Source organism: Dipteris shenzhenensis, chromosome 8 (assembly GCF_047967505.1).
Source record: "Dipteris shenzhenensis isolate YYH24624 ecotype China chromosome 8, Dip_SZ_1.0, whole genome shotgun sequence".
NCBI classification, from domain to species: domain Eukaryota; kingdom Viridiplantae; phylum Streptophyta; class Polypodiopsida; order Gleicheniales; family Dipteridaceae; genus Dipteris; species Dipteris shenzhenensis.
In genome coordinates, this window is record NC_141603.1 from 14,273,373 (window position 1) to 14,297,808 (window position 24,436).

At 44.1% G+C, this 24,436-nt stretch overlaps 1 protein-coding gene and 1 pseudogene across 2 annotated transcripts; one reads left to right on the forward strand and one right to left on the reverse strand.

Annotated features, from left to right (window-relative positions):
* Window positions 1-4,378: 4,378 nt before the first annotated feature.
* LOC147899154 (uncharacterized) lies at window positions 4,379-5,939 on the reverse strand (annotated as a pseudogene).
* A 1,714-nt stretch (window positions 5,940-7,653) lies between these two features.
* On the forward strand, window positions 7,654-24,098 carry LOC147899155 (peroxisomal membrane protein 11-5-like). Of its 2 annotated transcripts, none has more exons than XM_087377963.1 (8): window positions 7,654-7,979; window positions 9,350-9,593; window positions 9,727-9,804; window positions 9,916-9,990; window positions 10,452-10,532; window positions 10,624-10,683; window positions 23,539-23,700; window positions 23,964-24,098. In XM_087377963.1, exons 2-8 carry the CDS (start codon window positions 9,402-9,404, stop codon window positions 24,000-24,002), a joined length of 687 nt encoding a protein of 228 aa, XP_087234089.1. In that variant the 5' UTR covers window positions 7,654-7,979; window positions 9,350-9,401; the 3' UTR covers window positions 24,003-24,098. The 2 variants fall into 2 exon arrangements, with proteins under 2 accessions (XP_087234089.1, XP_087234087.1); XM_087377961.1 differs by lacking the exon at window positions 7,654-7,979 and adding an exon at window positions 8,342-8,464.
* The last annotated feature ends 338 nt before the right edge of the window (window positions 24,099-24,436 follow it).

Genomic DNA, 24,436 nt, shown 5'->3' on the forward strand with positions numbered 1-24,436 from the left:
CTATGAAAAATTTGTGGAAGAAATAATGTGCCACTTATGAGAAGGAAACTGCCTCTAATAAAGTTTACCTCATGAAGAGGTTGTTTGAGCTATAGATGAAAGAAGGGGTCTCCATTGCTTCTCACTTGAATGAATTCAATATTATTTTCAGCCAGCTTCAGGTTCAAAAGATGAATTTTAATGCGGAGACTAAGGCAATATTCCTCTTATGTTCATTGCCCTCCTCATGGGATACCTTCCATACAGCTGTTAGTAACTCTACACTTGGTGGAGTACTGAAGTTTGATGATGTTGTGGGTAGCTTGTTGGCCGAGGAGATTAGACACAAGTCTATGGATGGCAACAAGTAGGATGCAGCCTTAAACGTGCAAGGGGCAAATCATAGTTCAAGGGGAAGTCCCAAGAAAGAGGGAAGTCTCGTAGCAAATCAAGGGCATAGAACATTAAGTATTACCATTATGGCAAGAAGGGCCACATGAAAAAGGATTGCTACAAGCTGAAAAGATAGCAAAAGGATAAGAAAAATAATGCAAATTGGGGTGCAAATAATAAGGTAGAGAGTCCTAGGGAGGGCAAAGGAAAAATGAAGATCGAGGAGATTAATGCAATCAATGATAATAGTAACAATGATATTCTCTTCATGTTTAGTCTACCTGCAGACTTTCTTACCACTTCAGATGATGCGTATTCCCAGGATTGGATTTTGGATTCTTACACTTCATTCCATGTTACTTCCCATAGGGAATAGTTCTCCACTTATAACAGTGGAAAGACAGGTTGTGTGCATCTTGGAAATAACTATGCATGTTACATAGTGGGAGCAGGTGACATAAAGGTTTCTTTTACAAATGGGTCTGCATTTGTTTTGAAAAATGTGAGACATGTGCCTAAGCTGACCAAGAGTCTCATTTCAACGGGTCAACTAGATGATGTTGGTTTTCAGACCACTTTTGGCTTTCAGAGTTGAAAAATTCAGAAGGGCTCTATGGTTTTGGCCAGGGGTGCCAAGTGTGGGACTTTGTATCCCTTACATGTATTAGGGGTGTATGATCATATTATTGCAATAATTGAGTAGCCAAGTACTTCTTTGTGGCATTGCAGGTTGGGGCACATGAGCCAAAATGGAATGAAACTCTTATGCCATTTGGGTTATGTACCGCATTTGAGTTTTTTTGACTTTGAATTTTGTGAGCATTGTCTCTATGGGAAGCAGACTAAATCAGCCCATAAAAGAAGGGGAAAGAAAGAGCTTGAACGGCTTGATTTGGTGCATGTAGATGTATGTGGTCCCATGCCTACATGGTCATTAGGTGGGGATGAATACTATGTGACATTCATTGATGATTAAACTAGGAAAGCGTGGGCTTATGCTATAGCTTGGAAGAGCGATGTATTCCAGGTATTTCAAAAATAGTTGGCTTTGGCTAAAAATCTGTCAATTAGAACTCTTAAATGCCTATGGACTGATAATGGTGGAGAGTATATCTCTCATGACTTTCAGCATTTCTGTGATACACGTAGGATCAAGAGGGAGCTCATGTCTCCTCATACTCCAGAGCAGAATCCAGTTCAGAATAGATGAGCTACACTATTCAGGAAAAATTTCAATGTATGCTTTCCAATGCAAGTCTTTTTGGTGGTTTTTGGGCTAAGGCAATGAAGATTGCAGTGCATGTGATCAATAGGTCACCTAGAAAGAGTTTGGATGGTGGTATTCCGAAAGAGGCATGGAGTGGACTGTGTGGCAAGAAGCCCTCTTGCTCTCATTTGTGTAATTTTGGGTGTGAGGCATATGCACATGTGCCAAAACAGCTTCGGAAGAAGCTAGATGCTAAGTCTAGGAAATGCATCTTTCTGGGTTTTGGTGAAAGTGGAGAGATGGGCTATCGTCTCTAGGATCCAAAAGCAAAGAAGATCATATGAAGCCATGGTGTGGTCTTCAGTGAGAAGAATGCATAAGACAACCATGAGGGATGTGGAAATGACGAGAATCACTTTCGAGGATGTGAATCCACCCGCATATGTTGATAGACAGCAAGCTTCCCATGCACCAAATGTGAGGAAATGGTGCCCCCAGGTACTCCCACAGGTACACAATCGAGGGCAGATGATGGATCATCTATAGGAGGAAATGATGAGCCAAATGTGGCTGATAAGCAGGTGGAATAGCAAGCTAAAATGCCCTTGAGATCAGCTAGAGTGTCTAGACCACCTGAGAGATTTGTTCCAAGGGTAGACTATGTGATGCTTACTAATTGCAGGGAGTCTTCTTGCTATAGGGAGGCTATGATGCATGAGGATTAGCGAAAGTGAGAGTATGCTATGCAATCAGAGATGAATTCACTCATGAAAAATAAGACTTGGGGCTTGGTTTCTTTGCCACATGGAAAGAAAGCATTGCCATGGTGATGATGTGCCTAAGTACAAGGCCTGTTTGGTTGCTAAAGGATTCAAGCAAGAGAAGGGTGTGGAATTTGATGAGCTCTTCTCTCCGGTTGTGAAGATGACCACACGTAGATGCGTACTTGGACTTGTGGTAGCAGAGGATATGGAGCTTATGCAGATGGATGTCAAGACAACTTTCTTACATGGGGATCTGAATGAGGAAATTTACATGGTACAGCTAGAAGGCTTGAAGAAAAGGACAAAGAACATTTGGTTTGCAAGCTAAAAAAGAGTCTCTATGGCCTACAAGCGCCTAGAGAATGGTATCAGAAGTTTGATGCTCTCATTTGGTCCTAGGGTTTCAACAGAAGTAAGATTGATCACTGCCTCTACATTAAAAGGGCTAAGGATAATAGCTTGATACTCATGGCACTTTATGTGGATGATATGCTATTGGCTAGCAAGAACATTTATGAGCTAGATGCATTGAAGGCCAAGTTGCATGAGGCCTTTGACATGACGGATTTGGGACTTGCAGGTCATATTCTTGGTATGCGCATCACATGTGACCGGAGTAGGAAACTTCTTTGGCTTTCACAGAAGCAGTATCTTACAAAAGTGTTGCAGTGTTTCAATATGGAGGGAGGGAAGGCAGTAAGTACTCCATTGCATAGATATGTGAAACTGAGTCAGGAAGATACGAGGAGAAGGCCATGATGACCAAGGTTCCTTACGCATCAGCGGTTGGGAGTCTTATGTATGCTATGATAGCTACTAGACCAGACATTGCATTTGCAGTGGGAGTTGTTAGCCGGTATATGTCTAATGCAGGAAAGAGGCATTGGGAGGCAGTTAAGTGCATCATGAGGCACATGAAGGGGACCAAGGAGATGTGCATCTGCTATGGCAAAGGAGAGATGCATGTACTTGGGTACATAGATTCAGACTATGCAGGGCATGTGGATAGCAGGAGATCCACTTCTGGTTATGTGCTCACCTTTGTAGGTGATGCAGTGTCGTGGATGTCTCATGCACAGATGTGCGTTGCTTTGTCTACCACAGAGGCCGAGTATGTTGCAATCACACAACGTTGCAAGGAGGTTATATGGCTTGATCGGCTAGTGGGAGATTTGGGGATTCATACAGGTGTACCGACATTGCATAGTGATTGCATGAGTGCTATTCAGCCAACAAGGAATCCAGTCTTTCATGTAAAGACCAAACACATTGAGGTCAAGTATCATTTTATTAGGGAGGTACTTGAGGACAAGCACATAGAGCTTGTCAAGGTTAAATTGGATCAACAAGGGAGTTCCTTCCATTAGTCATGTTTAGCCATTATTAGCATGGACCTTGTACATATTTTTCAAAGAAAAATAGTCCTTGTCATCCATATGATTGGGAATCTTATCTTAGAGAGAGAGAGAGAGAGAGAGAGAGAGAGAGAGGGAGGGAAGGGGAGAGAGAGAGAGAGAGAGAGAGAGAGAGAGAGATATTAACGTCTCTAAAAGGCCAGACAGCCTATGAGACTAAAACAGTTGATACATCTACTAGTGTTGTCTCATCAAAGAGAACAACAAAATAAATAAGCTAAAGGCTGAGAGCTACTAAAGGTACTTACAGTCAAAGGGACTGCAAGTGACCCAAAACTAATGAAATACCAAGCAAGTATTTACTAAAAGTACCAATTGATCAGCATAGGCAGAAAGCTAATCAATAAAAAGGTTGCACTCTTCTTATGTCAAAAATCCCAATCATGGGCAGCTCTAGGATCTCATAACTCAGTGCCACATGTTTCCGGTGTTTGGCAATGATGGCATGGATCTGATGAAGATATGGGTGCCAGTCACGGGGTCTTGGGGGCCTGGGCCTCCGTTACCTAGATATGGTGATGCCTCGGTCCAAAATCACACCACTAGAGTGTGGCAATCTGCCTGTGTGTGATAAGGTGGTGGTGGCGCTAGGGGTTTCTGATGGCGGGGAGGGCATAAAGCTAGCTGAGGTGCTGGCAGTGAAGAAGACTCTGAGTGTACTTTGCCTTCGGCTGTCTGTCTCCCAACAAAGTCTCTCTATGTTGCCTGAGCTCTGATAAAAACAAACCCAAGCATTTTTTATCTTCGTACTCCATCACCCTACGGAGTGGGCCAAATCCCTTTTTGAATAGACAGTGGTATCTTCCTCGGATTTCATAATATACCGTGCATCTACATAGATAATGCTCCTCTGTCTCCTCCTCCTACTGGCATAACTGACATATCCAATCCTGATGGGCTGTGTGGGTGTATCTCCCTGTCTCCATTCTCAACTGATATGATGAGGTTCGAATTTGGCCAATAATACTACGTAGCCCGTGAGATAGGTGTGTGTCCATGTATGCTGGCCTAGCTATAAGTTCATCTTGAGATAAATGAAGAAAATGGTTCTAGTAGTGTGCCATCTTCTTCCCTAGGGGCTCATGTGGTCTAGTCCAGGTTCTCTCAGTCTCCAACTTGACAATATCAGCTCTAATGATCTTGTTTCGGTCATGGCGAGACAGGTTTAACTTGGGACAATCCAAACTGTATTGAAAGGGTGGGAGTGCATCCATTGTCAACTCATGCTCTACAAACCACTCTGTAGGTGAGCATACCAGCACCATGTTCGACCCTCCTTTGCTAGCTGCCTGGATGATATCATAGCCAACCGTGCATATCTGGAGCCAGGTAGATCCCACAATCTATGTATGCAAGTTACTGCCTGGAACAGAGCCTCAGTCACTAGTGGAGTAGCTGCTAATTCAGCTCGTATTATTGGATGTGGTACAGATGGCTTGCTCCGGATCATGCGGGCAATCAGTGTCACTAATGGCCTTTCCAATCTCCTCCACTCAGTTGCACCCCCTACACTGGGGCCCCATATAGCTGCACCATAAAATAGTGTGGGCACCACCAATGTCTCAAACAACCGTAATTTTGTGCGCGGCTCTTGGAACTGTACATGTGCACACTGTCTCTCTAGTGCCCCCAAAGCTGCATAGCCTCTATCCAATCTGGCATCATCCCGGCTCTCAATGAAAATTGTGGACTAGAAAAGATCACCCCGAGGTACACATAAGATCGTACCTGCTCTACTGTCTCACCTTTGAAAGTGAACTGTTGTGCTGAGCGCGTTACCCAAGCCTGTGTAGTATTAAATACCATCATCTTGATTTTCCCAAGGTTTACTGTTAGATCCCTGTCCTCACAAAAAGCTTGTAGCGCATCTAAATGTCTTTGTAATCCTTCTGGGGAATCTGCAATCAAAACTACATCATCTGCATAGAGCAGTATGGGTATCAACACTCCTGCTAGGCTGGCTCTGGGTCCTCCTATCCTGTTGATATACTCTGAGAGCTCATCAATGTATATGCCAAATAGTGTGGGAGAGAGAGGGCACCCCTGCTTCACACCAATAGTACTCATAACTGCATCTGACAGCCCTCTAGGGGCTTTAACTCGTCCCATCACCATCTCATACAAGGCATATATCCCCCACTGCATCTCATGTGGTACTCCAATATCTTGTAGTCTTTCCATCAGCTTGGTCCGTGGGATTGTGTCAAAGGCTTTGTGGAAGTCTACAAAGCCACAATATATCCTTTTATGATGATGTTTGCCTTCCTCTATGAGTGCCCGGAGAGTGAGAGAGAGAGAGAGAGAGAGAGAGAGAGAGAGAGAGAGAGAGAGAGCATGCGTGTGTGGGGAGGGGAGACAGAGGGAAGGCATAGTTTTTGTACAAATACTTGCCCCTCGATCAACATCACATGGCTACTCATCTAGCTAAATTATCAAGTAAAGTGAGCATAGAGCCAAGTCTTCGGTGGAGGGGTCTTCAAACTTGAGATTTTATTTCTTGAAATTAAAAACGTCCATCTTGAGACCTAGCGGAGCGGGTCTCTAACCTGTTGGAGACGGGTCATGCTACTCATACTATTGAAAGAGAAGAAAGGAGACTATAATACGTCTTATGGGGCCTCATGGAATTCTAGCTATTCATAAATAGGTTATTATTCTAATCCTATGGCATGCTTATGGAGCTTTATTGGTCGTAATGGGTCTTGAATACAAAACTTGTTTAGAAGTGTTGTTCGGAGGCCTTTGATGCGTAAAAGACTAGAAAGACTCTTTTAAAAGAAGAGGAATTTTTGTTGACACATTTGGTGCTGTTGATTTTGGGAAGCTAGATTGGGGGAATTGGTATCAAACAGTTTGTGTGCCCGACAGCACTGCCCCTTTTCTATGATCTTCCTTGCGTTGATCCATCCAGTTGCATCACCGAAGTAGCTTGATGTGGGTGATAATTTGTAGTGAAAGCCAAGAGAAGGTGCGCATGGGTGCCACATAACTCCTAGAAGAGTGAAGAGGACTCATGTTGGAGCTGAATCAAAACCCATGCCATGGCTACAAGTGTCTCACAATCCAAATTCAAAGGGCAAAAAAAATCGTTGCTATAGCTCTGCCCCTAACGGGGCAATGCTGACAAATTTTATTATGTTTGTGGTTGTTTTGTGTAATAGTGTTTTTGGTTGGTATAAAACTGTTTCATTATGTAGATGGTTGTAGTGTTTCTCATTTTCTATGAGGCTCTAAGGAGAATGTTTGCAGTATTGTTGAGATGTATTGTGGTATTTCAAAGTCCTAGAGGCGTTCTCAAAAGGCGAGAAAAAATGGTTGAATTCGGACACATATTGGTGAGTGGTGGTGCTCGAGGAAAAATTCTTGTTTTTTTCTTCCCACTCACGCACCGCCCACACGGCCATGGAGAGCCCCATGGCTTATGTAGAGAGGCAATAGGGACTTCTTGAGGGAATAGAATGTAGGTGGATGAAGGCCCAAAATGTCGAGCTACCCCTTCTCTTGCTCTGGGAAACTGGCTTGAGGGCAGTTTCACACCCAATCGAAAATTTCGCTGGATGGTTGAGGCTTTCGCACACATAGCAAAAAAGTAGGCGACGTCCTAGTCACATCTAGCTGATTGCAAAATCTGAGGTGACCCTCACCCAAGTAGATGTCCGGCGAAAATCAGCTGACAAGCAACAGTTGCAGCAGCAGCCGGTAAGCTCTGCTTGGTGAGAAAATGCCGCGGAGTTGAGAAAAATTCCGGTCCGACTCTTGTGAAATGGGCGACGGACGGAACGCTTGATGAGCTGCAAAAGGAGTGGGAGAAATGATTTGTTTTTTTTTTTTGTTTGGGGGGGGGGGGGGGGGCTTCACGCATGCGCGGTGTTGGGTGGTGATGTGGCAAGAGGAGGAGAAAATGATGGAGGCAATGATGATGATGATGATGATGATGATGAGGAGGAGGAAGGTGATGATGATGTGGTGAAGCATGGTGGGAAAAGGGGAGAAGAGTAAAGATTCGATGCTTGAGTTGATAGAAGAAGAAGAATAAGTAGCAGCCACAAATGAAAGCAACAACAAAAGCCCAAGCACAAGAATTCCGAACCACCACAAGCTCACAAGCACAACAGAGAGCATCAACAAAAACAGCAAAAAGCAAGCAATCCAGTTTCTATCCAACAATCAATCAATTTCTAAAGGAGCTCCGTCCTCTCCAGCAGCTATGGTGGTTCCCTGGTATGTCCTTTGCCTCCCCCTCACGCCTCCCCCTTGCTTCCTCCCTCAGCTTCCTCCCCTCCACCTCGCATTTCGTATCCCCCCCCCCCCCCCCCCCTTTGCTTCTTCTTCTTCCTCCTCCTCCTTCCCCCGTCTTCCTCGCTCTTTTTCCGGTTAGATTCTTTCTCCCTTTCTTTCATTTCACCCTCCACATCGCTCACCTTTGTTGTTTCTTCCAAATTTCGCTCTCGTTTGATGCGCGTTTCCATCCGCATACTGGCATCTGCGAATCACAACGAGTTGTCTCCCTCTCACGACTCCTTTTAGTTCGTCCCAATTCTTACTCTCCCCCCCCTATCATGTTAAATGTTTCGTGAGGAAATGTCCTAGTCTATGCTCTCAATCATTCCGTCTTAAGCACTTGGTAGAATTGCCAAGCTGAGGTAGATATCTGCATATCTGGGACTCTCTTCCCAACCGGCAATGTTTTCCGAACTCCGTTCAAGGTGCCGCCTTGTCGTAGTTATGTGGCAGACGATTATAGTTTTGGAAATTTTGTTCGGTTGAATCTTACAAATTCGCTGTTAGTTTTGAACATGAATACTTGAATGATCGATTCGACAAGCTGCCAGTTACTACAGCAGGGCACATGACTTTCTGAAGTTTCATTTTTTTTGGGGAAATAATTTGGAATGGAGCGTAGTTGAATCCCTGTTTGCATCTTGATCGTCCATCAAGGAAATGAATAAATGGGCAGCTTGACGTGATCTGTTACAGAAAGTTGGTAGGCTTTTCTTCTTGCAATACACATTGAAGTTGCAAGAGAGAAGTAACCTTACTATGATATGCGGCAAAACGTTGAAAGCAGTTTCGTGGAGAGCAGGCTAGCTTTTTTTCTTGAACCATCAGCGATTTATACATCCAAACATAATTCTGGTTCGCTTTAGCTCCAAGCTAAAGTTCGATACCCACTTCAGCACAAGATGTCTGATGCTTGCTTCAAATTCTTTTGGTAGACATGGAAGGTCGATATGAATACCAAATTGTTTTGGTATAAATGGAAGGTTGATATGTACTTTTCCACTTCTCAGGAAAGTCCTATCACAGTGAAAGTTCTTTTGCAGTACCCTCAATCTAAGGGGAAAACTATGCGAGTTGAAGGCTGCAACATTTTTAGTAATGTGTGTATAACCCCATCACCCTCCAAAAAGGTGACTTGGGGGGGGGGGGGAAGGGGACCTTCATCACAAACAAGAACTTCAAAAGCACCATGGGGCTTGCAGGGGAATATAGATGTCCCAGTAGCGGACTGAGAGAGTTGTTTAAGTCAATGTTTCCGAGTAAGTGACCTTTTTTTTTCCTTTTTTTTTTTGGGGTGGGGGGGGGAGCAGATTTTACACACTATTCCAGGTTTCATACGTGTCGGATCAGCTTCCTGGAACAATGGAATCATATGATAACACCAGAGCCCTGCTCTCTGTTTTATCAGCATATTTAGGCCAAGCAGAGGCTCGGGATAAGATATGTCGAGCAATTCAGTATGGCTCCAAGTGCATCAGTGGTGGTGAGCCTGGCGTGGCACAACAAGTTGATAAGTCCACAAGCTTAGCTCGCAAGGTTTTTCGTTTGTTGAAGGTTGGTTCACATACCGCCCTTTCCTCTACATATTCAAACTGCACAATTTTCGTTGCACAGCAAGATTCATAGATTGCAGAAATATCTGCTTTCGTGTTTATGAGAGTTGACAATCACATGGCATTGGGTGCAGTCTGTGAATGAGTTAGAAGCCTTGTTAAAACCAGGAGTGAGGCCTTCACCCCCCTTGCCAGTAGTGCTACTAAGTAAGGCAAGTGAAGTAAATTGCTTGGTCTCTCAACAGTTTTTTCTGAGTTTGTGAATGACTGTACCATGTATGATGACTTGCAATGTTTAATGTTTCTGTTTTGTCCTCTGGCAGTCCAAAAGTTCACTTATGGCTACGTTTTTCTTGCTTGATCAAGTCGTATGGGCTGGAAGGACGGGCATTTATAAGGTTTAGCTCTCCATCCCGCCTCCCCCACCCTGTGAAAACAACCAAACATCCGTATATTTGATGATACCTCTTCCTTTATAATGATCGTTTTTGGCCCTGCTAAGGGTCTATGGAAGTAGGCTGAAATTTTGCTAATCATGGCCGATGGTCCTGAATCCTTTGTTTCTAGTTAAGCTGACCATCTTAAAGAGTAGATTAGTCTTTAATTTTGTGTAAGTCATTAATGGGCATCAAGGGTTGCCTTTATTTCAACTGCTCTTCCTCTTTTCATTAAAGCAGGGCCTGAGTGGTTTTCCCACCTTGTTTGCTGTGCACTGTGCAATGGGCAATCTAGCACGAGTGTAGCAATGAGATTAGGTTTATTGTTTGAATGGTTCGGTTATTTGTCACAATCATGGTTTTAAAACCAGTTTTGTCTAGATAATGCTATTTAATATGGTCAAGCTAATGCTACTTTGCAGAACAAGGAGCGCACAGAATTGATTGCAAAAATCTCATTGTATTGCTACTTGGGGGGTTGTACTTGCAACTCATTACTTGAGGTGCGATGACATCAACAGTTATTTTGTCAATGCTTCGGTGAAGGTTTCTATGGTTTGGAGGTTGAAGTAACCAACTGAATTGCGTATGCAGTTGACTGAGTTGTTACAGTTCCAACATAAGAAACCAGAGCAGGGTGATGGAGATTTATCTGTGAGTATCCCAACCAACCTTGTCAATATATGTGTATCGACTGAGCTGCTGATAAAGTTTCCAAGCTTGATTCTTTGCTTTTAGGATTTTGAATTTTTTAAATTGAAGAGTGTTGAAACCTCAAACCGAGAAGCCTGCAATGTTGCGGGATGAGCGACTGCAATTTAAAACAGTATGAATAGGCACATTGTATAGCATTCCAGAAGTGTGCCAATATACACAAATCTGTCTTCTATGCGACCACATAGCAGTATGCCTTCTCTTGTGTGTGTCTGTGTGTGTATGTGGAGAGAGAGAGAGAGAGAGAGAGAGAGAGGGATTGCTCTTTGATTCGTGGCACCTGATTGGTGCAGTCCTCTGTGATTGGTTGTGTGTGACTGGTCTGCACTATGTGAACTTATCAGTTTTTTGTGATTGGTGTTCCAACCTTGGTCAAGTCAAGGTGTTAGGACTGAGGAGGGGTGTTGAAATATGTGGACCTCATGTGGCCCCTTAATGAGAATTAATGGAAAAATGGAGGCCAAGGGCCTTCGCGCCTTGACACATGGCAGTGGGCTTGGGAGAAATGTTAGAATTATTGCTATAATTTAGCAGTGACCAATGTAATGTAATAAGTAGGTTAGGGGCACTTTTCCCTCACTTAGAGGTTTTTCCCCCTAACCATAGTTAGTTCACTAACTTGGTTAGTGAAGTGATAAGGTTTTGTCACTTAGACAAAACCCATCACTCCTTTCAGTTGTATCACACTCATCTATTTGCAACTAAGCTTTCAGCTCTCACTCTCTCCTACTTCTTGCTCTCACTGTTTCTCTCTCTCCCATTCTCACATTTGGTATCAGAGCCTCGTTGAGCTCTCGCCTCCAGCTCCAGCCTAGCCCGCAAGCTCCAGCTCCAACTGTTCACCTTCCATACAATTCGTACGGACTGATACCTTACAGCCTCTACGTGCGTACCCGTCCGTACAGACCTGCGCCGTACTGCAGTTCCTACGCAGTACTCGTCCGTATGTTCGCCGTACATTCTGTACAGCTCGATATAGTTTGTGGAGCACCGTACGCTGTATCGCCGTACCAGATCTGCTCGTCATCCATACCTTGTACCGATTTCGTATGCTGTAGTGCAACTCCATGCACTAGCTCCGTACTGGTTTGCAGTACAGTCCGTACAGCTCCCGCAGCCCCTTCCGTACCGTACATCATCGCTGTACAAGTCGTCGCTAGACTGTATGGTTATCCGTACAATTCTGTACAGCTGCGTACAGATCGTCCGTACAGCACGTGTGGCATCGTACACCTGAGTCCTCCGTACATCGCTGGCTGCTGCTTGCCGTACAGTATGTACGGTTGTTCATACATTTCCGTACAACTGCCGTACAGTTTGAAGGTGGGCTTGGAAATTCGCATTTTTGCAGGACTTTTGAGCAGGGTTCTACTTGCAAGGTTCTTTTGGAGGCGCATTCTTTGCATATAGCCATTGTTTGGCTCAGTTTTGTGGGAGCACAGTTGGATTTTTTGGGCAAACATTGCAGTAAATCTGCAAGTGTTGAAGAAATTTGGGGCTTTTGCAATGACACTGTAATTTTGCAGTCAAATTTGGGGCTTTTGTAAAATTTTGGCACACGTTGCAAGCAAATTGCAAAGATTGGCCAAGAAATTGGGGATTTTGCTGGAGAATAGCTATTTGGGTGAAATTTGGCTCAATTTCAACTCGAAATTAGGGGCTTTTGCAGATCTAATCTGAAATTTGGGGCTTTTGTTCAGAAATTGCAGATTTGGGGCTTTTAGTAAATTTGCCCCTTTCTGGTTGCAATTTCAAGCCACAAATTGGGGCTTTTGTGTTGGGAGAGCAATTTGACAGATTTCAGTTCACACTGCCTTTCTGTGAGTGTTTTGAAGCACTCTTGGCAGGTTTTGGGAGAGATTGGATGCTCTGGCAGATTTCTGACAAAGGCATTATAGAGATTTGAGTTGCTTTTTTAGCCAGTGTTTGGCTGTGTTTTTTGGGATTTGTGCACTCCATTCCCAGCAAGGGAATTCAGTTTTGCATTTGCTGTTTTTTCTTTCTCAGACATGGCCCAGCAAAATCAGAATGATTTTGGTTTCAGTGGTCTCTCACAAGAGGACAAGCTGGATGGTACCAACTACTCCCTCTGGAGTTTTATGGTACGCAATATTCTGATTTCTCGTAATTTGTGGGACTATGTAAGTGGGGATGAGTTCCGGCCAGCAAATGTGGCACCTAATACCCCTTCCCAACAAGGAGGAGGCAGAGGTCGTGCACAGGGTACAGCTGCAGCACAAGTTATTGGTGCAGTTATACCTACCACTCCAGAGTAGAAGAGATGGGATTCACGTGATGCTTTAGCTTTGTCGTGTATTTCTCTTTCAGTGAAAAGATTCATCATTCCGCATATCCGGTCGTGTAAGATCTCAAAGGCAGTATGGGATATTTTGGAGAGCATGTATGCAGCTCGGAATGATGCCAGGGTGTCTTTTATGAAAAGAGAATTGTCTCATATACATATGGAAGAGGGTGACTCCATGTCAGTGCACCTCACAAAGCTACAGGATTTACGAGAGCAGTTGCTGAATATTGATGAGATCATTCCTGATTCAGAGATGATTACCACTACTCTGAATTCTCTTCCTGAGTCTTATCTCAGCTTTCATACCTTGCTGAATTTGTCGTTGAGGGGGGGTGCAAATCCTCTCACTTTTCACGAGTTGATAGGACTTCTGCTGCAGGAAGAGCAGACTAGGAAAAACATGGCTTTACGAGCAGGTGAACATGCCATGCTCTCAAAATTCAAGCCTAAAGCAAAGGGACGGGCAAAGACTTCAGCAAATCAGCCTTCCAGTGGTTCAGGACAGCCTTCTCAAAAGGCTAAGGGTGATGCAGGTAAGCCCAAGAAGAAGGGAATGTCATTACTGCAAAAAGCTAGGTCACTACATTGGAGAATGCAAGAAAAGGCTTGCAAATGAAAAGAAAAACAGCTCTGGTATGGCTGTCTCAGATTCAGCTCCTCATGCATCTGACAATGAGCAAGCTACAACCGCCAGCTTTGTGGAGCACGTCTATGTCTTCTTGTCTTGCATTTCAGACTCTCAGTTGGCTGCTCGGGATAGTACAGCCACTTGTAATGATGACACTTATCCTTTTCTGACATGCAGTTATGATTCTTCCAAGGATGCATTAGCTTTTAGTGTCAATGAGACACATAATGCATGGTATTTTGACAGCGGTGCCTCAGAGCATATCACTTCCAGGAAGTGTCTCTTTACATCTCTGCATCCACCACCTGTTGGTAAAAAGGTCACATGTGCCAACAACTCCTTCTATTCAGTTCGTGGTACAGGAGAAGCTGAACTTACAGCCATTGATGGCTCAACATTCAGAATTTCTGATGTCTTGTATGTGCCTGGTATCACAAAAAATCTACTTTCAGTGTCCACTCTTAACAAAGCTGGATTTCAGGTCATTTTTGAAGATGACAAGTGTGCAGTCCATGATAGAGAGCATGACTATGCCTTGAGATTGTCTGGCACTCTGTTGTGTGGTCTTTTTCAGGTTGACCTGTATGAGAAAAGACCAGCACATGCTCTTGCAGTTTCCACTCCTACTGCGGCTATGCAGAATGCGGAGTTATGGCACGCAAGATATGGACACATGCATTATGGCAGCTTGATGACGCTTCAAAAACATGCCATGGTTGATGCATTGCCTCCTCTTGAAACACCTCCTCCACATGACTGTGAAGGGTGCATTCTTGGTCAAATGCACAGATCTCCTTTTAAGAAGGATGGACCAGTTAAAGCTGTTCGAAAATTACAGCTTATCCATAGTGATGTGTGTGGTTCCATGAGGACTCCATCATTGGGTGGTCATCTTTACTTTGTCACTTTTATAGATGACTACTCCAACTACACTTGGGTTTATGGGTTGAAACACAAATCAGAAGTGTTTATGGTCTTCAAACACTTTGCAGCCATGGTTGAGAATGAATCCGGACTCAAGATACAGACATTACGCACAGATAGAGGAGGGGAGTACTTGTCTGCAGATTTTGATGCTTTTTTGAAAGACAAGGGCATTGTACATCAGCTTAGAGTGAGGCTAACTCCTCAGCAAAATGGGAAACCTGAGAGAAAAAATCGTACTCTTATGGAGATGGATAGATGTATGCTGAAAAGCAAAAAATTGCCTCACAAATTTTGGCTTGAAGGTCTCATGTGTGCCAATTATGTTTTGAATCAGGCACCCACAAAAGCTTTGAAGACCAAGACTCCCTATGAAGTTTGGCAAGGGAGAAAGCCTTTTGTGGATCATTTCCGTGTCTTTGGATGCCTTGCTTATGCTCATGTGCCTGTTGAGTTTCGGCATAAGTTGTCTGATAAGGCAATCAAATGCATTTTTGTTGGGTACAGTGCAGAGAGCAAGGGCTACCGTCTCTACAGTCCTGTCACACGCAAGATCATTGTCAGTAGAGATGTAATATTTCAGAGAATTCAGCTCACACTCAAGCTGAATTTGATATGCCTTCTTCTTCCGGTGATGTCTTTGAGGGGTTACTACCCATTGCCTTGGGTTCCCCTGCTAATATATCTGATGAAAAGGAGAATTTTCAGATACCTCCACATGCTCCGATTCAGCCACAGGATGTCATACCACCTCCACAAGCCGTGGAAGAGGTTGTTCAGCAAGAAATTGCAGATATACATGCAGCAAAAACAGTCCCAAATTGGCTGTTACAGACTCTCAGGGAGAGTAAAATTGATGCTCCATGACCTGGCAGAACTCGGAGTGCAGTAAGACATGGGGGAGGTGCTCTTTCAGTTGAATCAGCTTATGCAGGTACTCTTCTTGATGAGGAGGAACCTGAGACATTTGAAGAGGCACAGGATAATGTGCATTGGATGAATGCCATGCACGATGAGTTGCAGTCCATTCAGAAAAATCAGACATGGAAAGTTGTCAATTTGCCACCAGGTAAACATGCCATAGGTACACGGTGGGTTTTCAAAGCTAAAAGAAAGACCGATGGGGCCATTGACAGGTACAAGGCAAGGCTGGTCGCAAAAGGGTATGCTCAAAAAAAGGGCATAGACTATGAGGAGACTTTTGCTCCTACATCCAAAATGACAACCATCCGGTCAGTCATAGCAATGGCTGCAAATTTTCAATGGAATGTTTATCAGTTTGACATAAAAACAGCCTTCCTTAATGGAGACTTGTTGGAAGAGGTTTATGTCAAACAACCTCCAGGCTTTGAAATTTCAGGAAATGCACTTCAAGTATGCAAGCTAAGTAAAGCTTTGTATGGGCTTAAACAGGCCCCACGTGCATGGTATGCAAAGATTCATGCCTTTCTGACCAACAAGGGGCTGCACAACAGTCCAACTGAAAGTACCCTCTACATCAAGAAGGATGGGGGGGATATTTTAGTCATCATTCTTTATGTAGATGACTTATTGCTCACAGGGTCAAATGAAGATAATATTGCAGATTTTAAAGCTGAATTGCAGACCACTTTTTACATGTCAGATTTGGGGCTGCTACACTTTTATTTGGGGATCCAGTTCACTCAAGAGCAAAGTGGCATCGGTATGTCTCAATCCAAGTATGTGCAAAAACTTTTGGACAGATTCAACATGCAGGATTGTAAGCCCATAGCTACTCCCATGGAGCCGGGGCTGAAGCTTACAATGCATGAAGCAGGTGAATCATTTGATGTCACACTCTACAGTTAGGCTGTTGGATGCCTCATTTATCTCTGCAATACACGACCTGACATTCAGTTTGCAGTTTCTCAGGTGAGCAGATATATGCACAGCCCAAAGACTATGCATTGGCAGGCTGTAAAACGCATCTTCCGTTATTTGCAAGGTACCAAGTCGTTTGGCTTGATGTTTCCCAGGGGGGGTGACTTGCTGATGCATGCCTACAGTGACTCAGATTGGGCTGGAGATTATGACACTAGGCAGTCCACAAGTGGCAATTGTTTCTTTTTGGGCAAAGCTTGTATTTCTTGGTTGAGCAAGAAACAATCTACAGTGGCTACCTCTTCATGTGAAGCTGAGTAGAGGGCAGCTTTCACAGCGACAGTTGAATGTGTTTGGCTGCGTCGTCTATTTGCTGATCTTCATCTTTCATTGGAGGGTCCTTCTCCAATTCTCACTGATAGTCAGAGTGCTATTACAGTGGCAAAGAATCTCGTGTTTCATGCTCGCATGAAGCACATTGAGGTTCATTATCACTATGTCAGAGAGAAGTTGCACGCAGGAGAGATCAGCATGATCTATGTGTCAACACAGACATTTTCACCAAAGCACTTCCACGTGAAAAGTTTGAGGCATTTCGTAGTGCCGTGAACTTATCTCCTTTTGGTGATTGATCATTTCCTTGTACATGACATTGGCACTGCAGGGGGTGTTAGAATTATTGCTATAATTTAGCAGTGACCAATGTAATGTAATAAGTAGGTTAGGGGCACTTTCCCTCACTAAGAGGTTTTTTCCCCTAACCACAGTTAGTTCACTAACTTTGGTTAGTGAAGTGATAAGGTTTTGTCACTTAGACAAAACCCATCACTCCTTTCAGTTGTATCACACTCATCTATTTGCAACTAATCTTTCAGCTCTCACTCTCTCCTGCTTCTTGCTCTCACTGTTTCTCTCTCTCCCATTCTCACAAGAAATCCCATAAGCACATGGGACAACTTGGTGGCCTAAGATATATAGGCTAAGTGAAGCCTCCTCATATCCCTCCTGGGACTTTTGGGGAGTGAGGACATGTGCGTGGCGGTGGGGCAGGGAGTGGGACCCTTCACCCGGCGCACCTCCATGAAGACACGTGGCAGCATCTGCCACCTTTCCGCAATTTGCTTTTTGGATCTAACTTGGACCAGTGATCCTTGTTAATGTGCACAAATGCTTCAAAACTGAAAACTCTCAAAAGAGCAACAATAGGTTTATACCTGGCACAAAGTGACTGGTTTGGTCATGGTTTAGTTCAAGATGTGGATAGCTGCGTGGGTTGTCTTCATCTGAAAAGAAGTGGACCCTCAACATGCTCAAACTTATCTCCATTATGAACTGGGTTTTTGTCTCAGCAACCCTGCAATGAAAGAGGCCGGGGCTGAATTAGTGAAGCACCAAAAATGGCAAGAAAGGGGGAAGAGGGGAGCGGAGAGGAAAAGAGGAGAGAGAGAGATAGGAGGGAAAGGGGGTAGAGGGAGAGGAAGAGAGAGAGAAGGAGAGAGATTGGGAGAGAGAGTGTAGGCAGCACGTAGGAGGAAGGAGGTGGGAGTAGATAGGATTAGATGTCACATCAAAAGGTCCTGTACATGAGAGGATGGTACTTTTATAGTACCTCACTAGCCCTTTAGACCCCTCTATTTTGCAAACATCCCAAATACTATTTGGCCTTCATTACAACCATCCCTCAAAAAAATAATTTTGTCCTCAAATTTTCAGGTGATGGCCCCCCTGCTGTAAAGAGGGCATACGCTGTCATGCATACCACCAGGGTCAAAAGGAAATGTAATATATTCCTGTATATTGGGTGTTTTGGCACCTCCAGGGTCATGTGGGTGGTAATCCCTCTTGTCACGATCATCATCTTGAAACTCCTTAATAACATAAGTTCCGGCTGTCCCCATGGTTTTTGTTCTGCACACCACATTGTGCTTTGCTGTCCACTTTTCTCCACATGTAAAGCATTGATTGCTTTGCCATATACCCTCAATGGTAGCTTCCATGAGTGCTTCAATGAGCCGTCTTTGCATTGCATCTCAGGTTATGCTGTTGTTGCCAAATGTCAAGAACTGAAATCATCTTCATTATAGCTGCTGTATTTGGATTCAAACAGCTCCATAAGCTTCTTCAATACCCCAACATGTCATGGATCTAGAATTCTCCCATAAGAGACAACACAGGGCTCCAATATTTGGATGCTAGTAGCATACATGTCTTTTAGATGGCTTCCAGGTGCATTTAGCCTGCGAACAGCCAAATAATCTGAGAGAGACGAATTAGGCCTGCCAGGAGTCATGTTGGCATGGTCCCACAATCTTTCCTTGTCACTGGATACACCAAAGTCCAACCCCATGACAACAAAATTTTCGAACATATTGTTTGAACCTAATGTGGTAAAACAAGGAGGGGGCTTTGGATAAAACAAGCAAATGCCAGATCCTGTGTGACCTCCATTTGCTTCAGGCTGACAAGGGTCAGCTGTCCATGGTACTGTTGTAGTTTGAAGACAGCATAAACATGCCCATCCCTCAAAAGCTATCAGCCATGTGCAACCCAAAGTGCATGTGGTGACCCATAGTCCTGAGTGCGCATGCCATATTGACTGCATCTGAGCACCATTGAGCAAGTCATCTCTGCCATAATCTACCAACCAAGCTCCAGTCAAGCACTCTAATGAGTAGCCCTTCTTTCTTGAAGGCGAGGCATGAAATTGCATATGTAGATGTGCTGCAACCAAATCTGTAACAGAATTACCATTCCATGGTTGCATGCTTCTGGCCCTTTTCCCAACAACACCAGCAGGTTGCATGTAACATGAACATTAAATTTGGACTGACAAGGCCTAGCCATACATTCTCGTGCAATCATTCTGTTCCAAGTGGCTCCTTCAAGCTCAGTTAGTTCTTTTGCAAAGCTGCCCCTGCTTAAGCTCTCCATACAAGGTACAATTCCCAAGATTGATATCATTGTAGGGTTTCCAATCAGCTGATAAATGAGGTTCCATATGAATGGACTGAAATAGTGGCATGCTCATAAGGCTGTGTAATGCATCACCCCTTGAAAAGAATTGCATCAAAAATTTCAGATACATAGCCACCATGCTCAAATCTGGAAGTGCAGTGGCTTCATTTCCGTCCAGGCTTGAAAGCATGTCTATCAAGTAGCCATTCATTTCAACAGCATGATTTCCTTCTATGATTACATTTTGCATGTGGCAATGAAGGAACTGGCAAACACATGGGTGATCTTCCTGTGATATCAACACCCATGGACCTTCATTGTTGGTAAGCTGTAACAACTGCATGCAGCATAAAGAAGCATAATGCCCTGATGACAAATATGCCAAAATTTGTGGCCCAAAAACATCACCATCAAACTGCATTAGGACTGCAATCATAACAGCTGTATCTCGGGGCTTGTCTTGCTGGCTTATGTCTGCAACTTGTTGGACCAAGAACCATTTTACATATTTCTGAATTTCTAGCTCATAGGCTAGTGATATCTGCAAGTTACTGGTAGGCAGCTTTGATGAACTATAAGTACTAGTCCTGACATAACCTTCATGGGTCTGTTCAGCCTCATAGGTCCATATTTGTTTCCATCATGTAGGCTGCTGCTTTTATTTGAGCAGCTATCCCAACATAACCCTTTTGTAATTGCAGTTGTAATAGCCTGGAAACAACCAGATATTTGTCCTGCATATTGAGGCATCTTCCATGGCTTTGAAGCATGATTTAGCTGCGTAGTAGGGAGAGAAATAGCATGGCTGGGCTGCATAATCACCGATGAAGCTTCCATGAATCTAGCCTTTGTGCCATCAAGTGTGTGCATTGCAAAGTTAGGAGGTATACCCTTGGGTGCTTCCGAAATGACAGCTTTTGGTTCTTGCTGTTCATAGCCATTTAAGCTGCTATTTTTATTAGAACTCTTCTCCCCACAACATCCTTAGTATTTGCAGATGGAATCACTTGACAATGACCATAGTTTTGTGCTGCATCCAAGGGCATCATCCATGGCTCTAAAGCATGGTTTGGCTGCATGCCAGGGAGTGCCATAACATGGCTAGACTGCACTACAAGCATTGGCGCAATTACATTCTCCCCAAATGTTGGGTGTCTATTGTTATAGGCTTGCATAGCCTTTGGCATCACTCCCCTCGGCATCATAGCTCCAACAGTTGGTTGTTCGATGGCATTTGTATCTCAACGTTTAGCATAGGACATTGCTGTCAAATCTAACAGCTGAATATGTAAGGTACAACCACCGTCATATATATCTCGACCATGCAAGGTGTTTCGTGCTTGTAGTGCACTAGCTTGTGAGGCAAAATACATTTCAGCTTGTAGTTCAGCTGAAACTTGATGCATAACAATCTTCTCAATAAGCCCAAAAGGGGAAAATACTTGATGTAACACATCCCAATGTAATAGGGTACAAGAGGTTGTAGATGGTAATCGAAAGAGTTCCCTTGGGCTGAAGTCCTGCTGTGTGTGCAATGTCTGCCATAAAACCTCGGCGTGGTGTAGAGAATGAATTCTGGCTGTCTAATTGGACCCCATGCTGGGGTATAGGCTGCTTGCCTTTGTCCGGTAATGCATGTGCGACAACCTGGCCAATCTGCTGAGACTGCTGACTAATCATATGTTGTCCCAACTGTAAAGATGTATCCTATTGGAGCATGGAGGAGAATGCTGCAAGGAATTGAGCTTGAACAGCCCGAGATGTAGGAGAGAGGGCCTGAGTGGTAGTAGGAACATTTGTACCACTAGTGGATGCACCCACTGTAAAAGGCAAGTGCTCATGCTGAGTAGCCTCATCACTGTCATCAAGTGACTCAAGAGGGGGACGTTGGGGTGCCATGGAAAACTGCCATTGGAGAGAGAGGAAGCTTGAATGTATGGCTTTCCCTGCAAAGAAATTCCCAATGTGTAGAACCACGAAAATGTCAATCGAGAAGCTTGAGAGAAAGTTCGATGAAGAAGCTGCAAAATGTGGCCCAAATAAGTCCGAAGGCGTTTGGGAAAGGCCCTGAAATGGTTGTGAGAAAGAGGCTGGATTATTTTATTTTATTTTTTTGGGGGGGGGGGGTCCTAAGTCAATTAAGGTGGTTATGAAAGCCCTAACCTAAGACTACTAGGACTCTTAGGACATTAACTTAGGCTAACCTAACCCAATTTCTTAACCCTAGTTAGAACTAACATAACCTAGTCTCCAACTAACTAAACCCAAACCTAACCCGCTAACTAAACCTAGACTAACCTAGGGTTTAATTAAGATAATTGTAAGCTTTTTTTTTGGCAGGGCGTGGCCACGAGCGACGGCGGCGAGGCGGAGGCAGCGTGGGCGTGGCGATAGGCGGAGGCGGCGTGGGCGTGGCGACGGGCAGAGGCGGCGTGGGATACAACTACGATCATTGGAGATCTGCACAGACAGGGAGGGCGCGTGCGTAGGCGGTTCGGTCGACGGGACTCAAAATCCTAAGTCAAAGGATTTGGCGACGGCAGGGTTGATTGGCTCGATGGTGATCGAGGGCCAGGATTGTGTGATCCGTTGCAGGCGAGGGCCACGGAACGTTGGACAGTGAGCGATTAGGGGGAGCGCTGGAACTTCGGACGGTGAGCGATTAGAACAGGCAACGGACGGAACAAGGCTGGGCTAGGTGCGTTGAACGGATGGCGTCTCATGGCGTGGGCGTGGCGTTTGAAGCAGCAACACCAGTTCGTGACTGGCTGCTTGGAGTTAATTCGGCTGGCGTTCCAAGGGTATACGATCTAGAGCTCGCACAAGAGGAGAGTCTGTTAGTGGCGTTGGTATCCTAAACGACCTCCTGCTGCTCTTCCTTGCCTTGCCTCTCCGCTCCTTTTTGACGTGTAGATCCGCCAGCATCAACACTTATCTTCATCAAACGAACCTTGAATGGAGGAGGTAGTGGACAGGCACAAAGCCCAAGGAAAGCGCTCTGATACCAATGCAATGAAAGAGGCCGGGGCTAAATTGGTGAAGCGCCAGAGATGGCAAGAAAGGGGGAAGAGGAGAGGGAAGAGGAAAGAGAAAAGAGAGAGATAGGAGGGAAAGGGGGTAGAGGGAGAGGAAGAGAGAGAGAAGGAGAGAGATTGGGAGAGAGAGTGTAGGCAGCACGTAGGAGGAATGAGGTGGGAGTAGATAGGATTAGATGTCACATCAAAAGGTCCTTGTACATGAGAGGATGGTACTTACATAGTACCTCACTAGCCCTTTAGACCCCTCTATCTTGCAAACACCCCAAATACTAATTATCCTAACCCCCACTAACTTGACCCACTTTTGGCCTTCATTACAAACCCCAGTTTTCTTGGATGTAGGTGATGTCGTCAACAATCGATTGATACCATTGTTGAAAGGTGGATTCTCCCCCTATAATTTTCTTCATCATTTTTCTGACTTATTGTCAACCTTAGCTTGCCATTCGTTGGACTTTTCAATAGTGTGCAACTTTTTTTGCCAACAATTTATCTAACGATGAAGGTAAGAAAATAAAATGACCCTGAAATCAAATTTATGGTTTTATTTCCATAGATTTTGGACTTGACCAACTGTAACAGGGTTGTGGCCTAGAATGTTGACCTCTTCGGGAATGCATCCCGGTGTTGCTTCACCCTCCATGCAAGGCTAGCAAAAATCAGGTGTGCTTGCCATTAAAGTCCATCCATGATCCATGCCTTCTGCATCTCTAAAGGCAAATGTGCCCAAATTACCTCTAATACAACTTGAAATCGCCTGCACTAACAAGGTGCTGATTTCTTACAGACCGTCTTTTAAATCTCCTGTGCCACTACTTGTGTCTTTCGGCCTAATGATTACTTTCTGGTCATCTGACTCGACAACAACAGCTACTTAGGTCTTATTGAAAGTCATTTGTGAGTCTCTTTAACTGCATATGTGTCTTATGCTGCAAGATTGCACACTCGTTACTACTAGAGTTTTCGATTGCCACTCTCTCCCAGTTGTTGCGCGTCTTGGGATGGAAAGGGCAGTGGTATGAATCTTACTAGGTGCTTTTATGAATATAAGAACTAAGCAGCAGGCATTTTCTGTAACATGTCGATTGCTTATGTGTTTGTAGGATCAAGCAAACAAAATCCCAATGGATAAAGCATTGAATTTTGCAAAATATTCCTTGGACATATTTGTTGCTATCGGTCTTCTCCAGTTGGCACCCGACAAAGTTACACCACGTGTGACTGGAGCACTAGGGCTTGTCACATCGCTGATTTCATGTTATCAGGTATGAATTCTGCAAGGCCCAATGTTTCTTGTTCAAACCTCAAAGAATGGTATGCGTTGAAGGATAGTTAATCATGTTCCCAGGTGGCACTGGTTCAACAAAGGTCATGTAATTTCAACTTGCACAGTGACTGTTAAAACTCTTTAGTCACAGATTCAAGGAGTTAGTATAGTGTTCCTACATCTAACCCCTACATGAAGATTACAAATCATGTCATCGGGTCTTTCCTTTCATAAAACTGACTATGCATGTGGATTTTGCAGTTATTTCATTTCCCGAGCTCGAAGGTTAAGACTAAGTGACTCACTACAGATGACAAGTTGTATCTAGGGCAGGGTACCAAAAGGATCACTATTTTGAAGTAGATGCTTATGTATAGTCCGGTCCTTTTGTGCCTGTGGAAAATGAACAAAGTGTTTTAAGGACTCCTTTTGCAGTTCCAATTGCATCACCTGAATCTGATAATCTTGTCCATAAAGCTGAATGTTACGTGTGTGTGTGTGTGTGTGTGTGTGTGAGTGTGAGAGAGAGAGAGAGAGAGAGAGAGAGAGAGAGAGAGAGTAACCATTGAGTCTTTGGTGATCTCTCCTTGGCTAAATATCAGTTCTTCCGAGCATCTTTAAGGCAATCTCTTTACGATTGTCTACATGCATGGGATATAGATAATCCTACTTTCTTGTTATATAATGATATCTTTGGATGCTTGTAAGTGGCTGTCCCTTTTAGTGGGACTGTT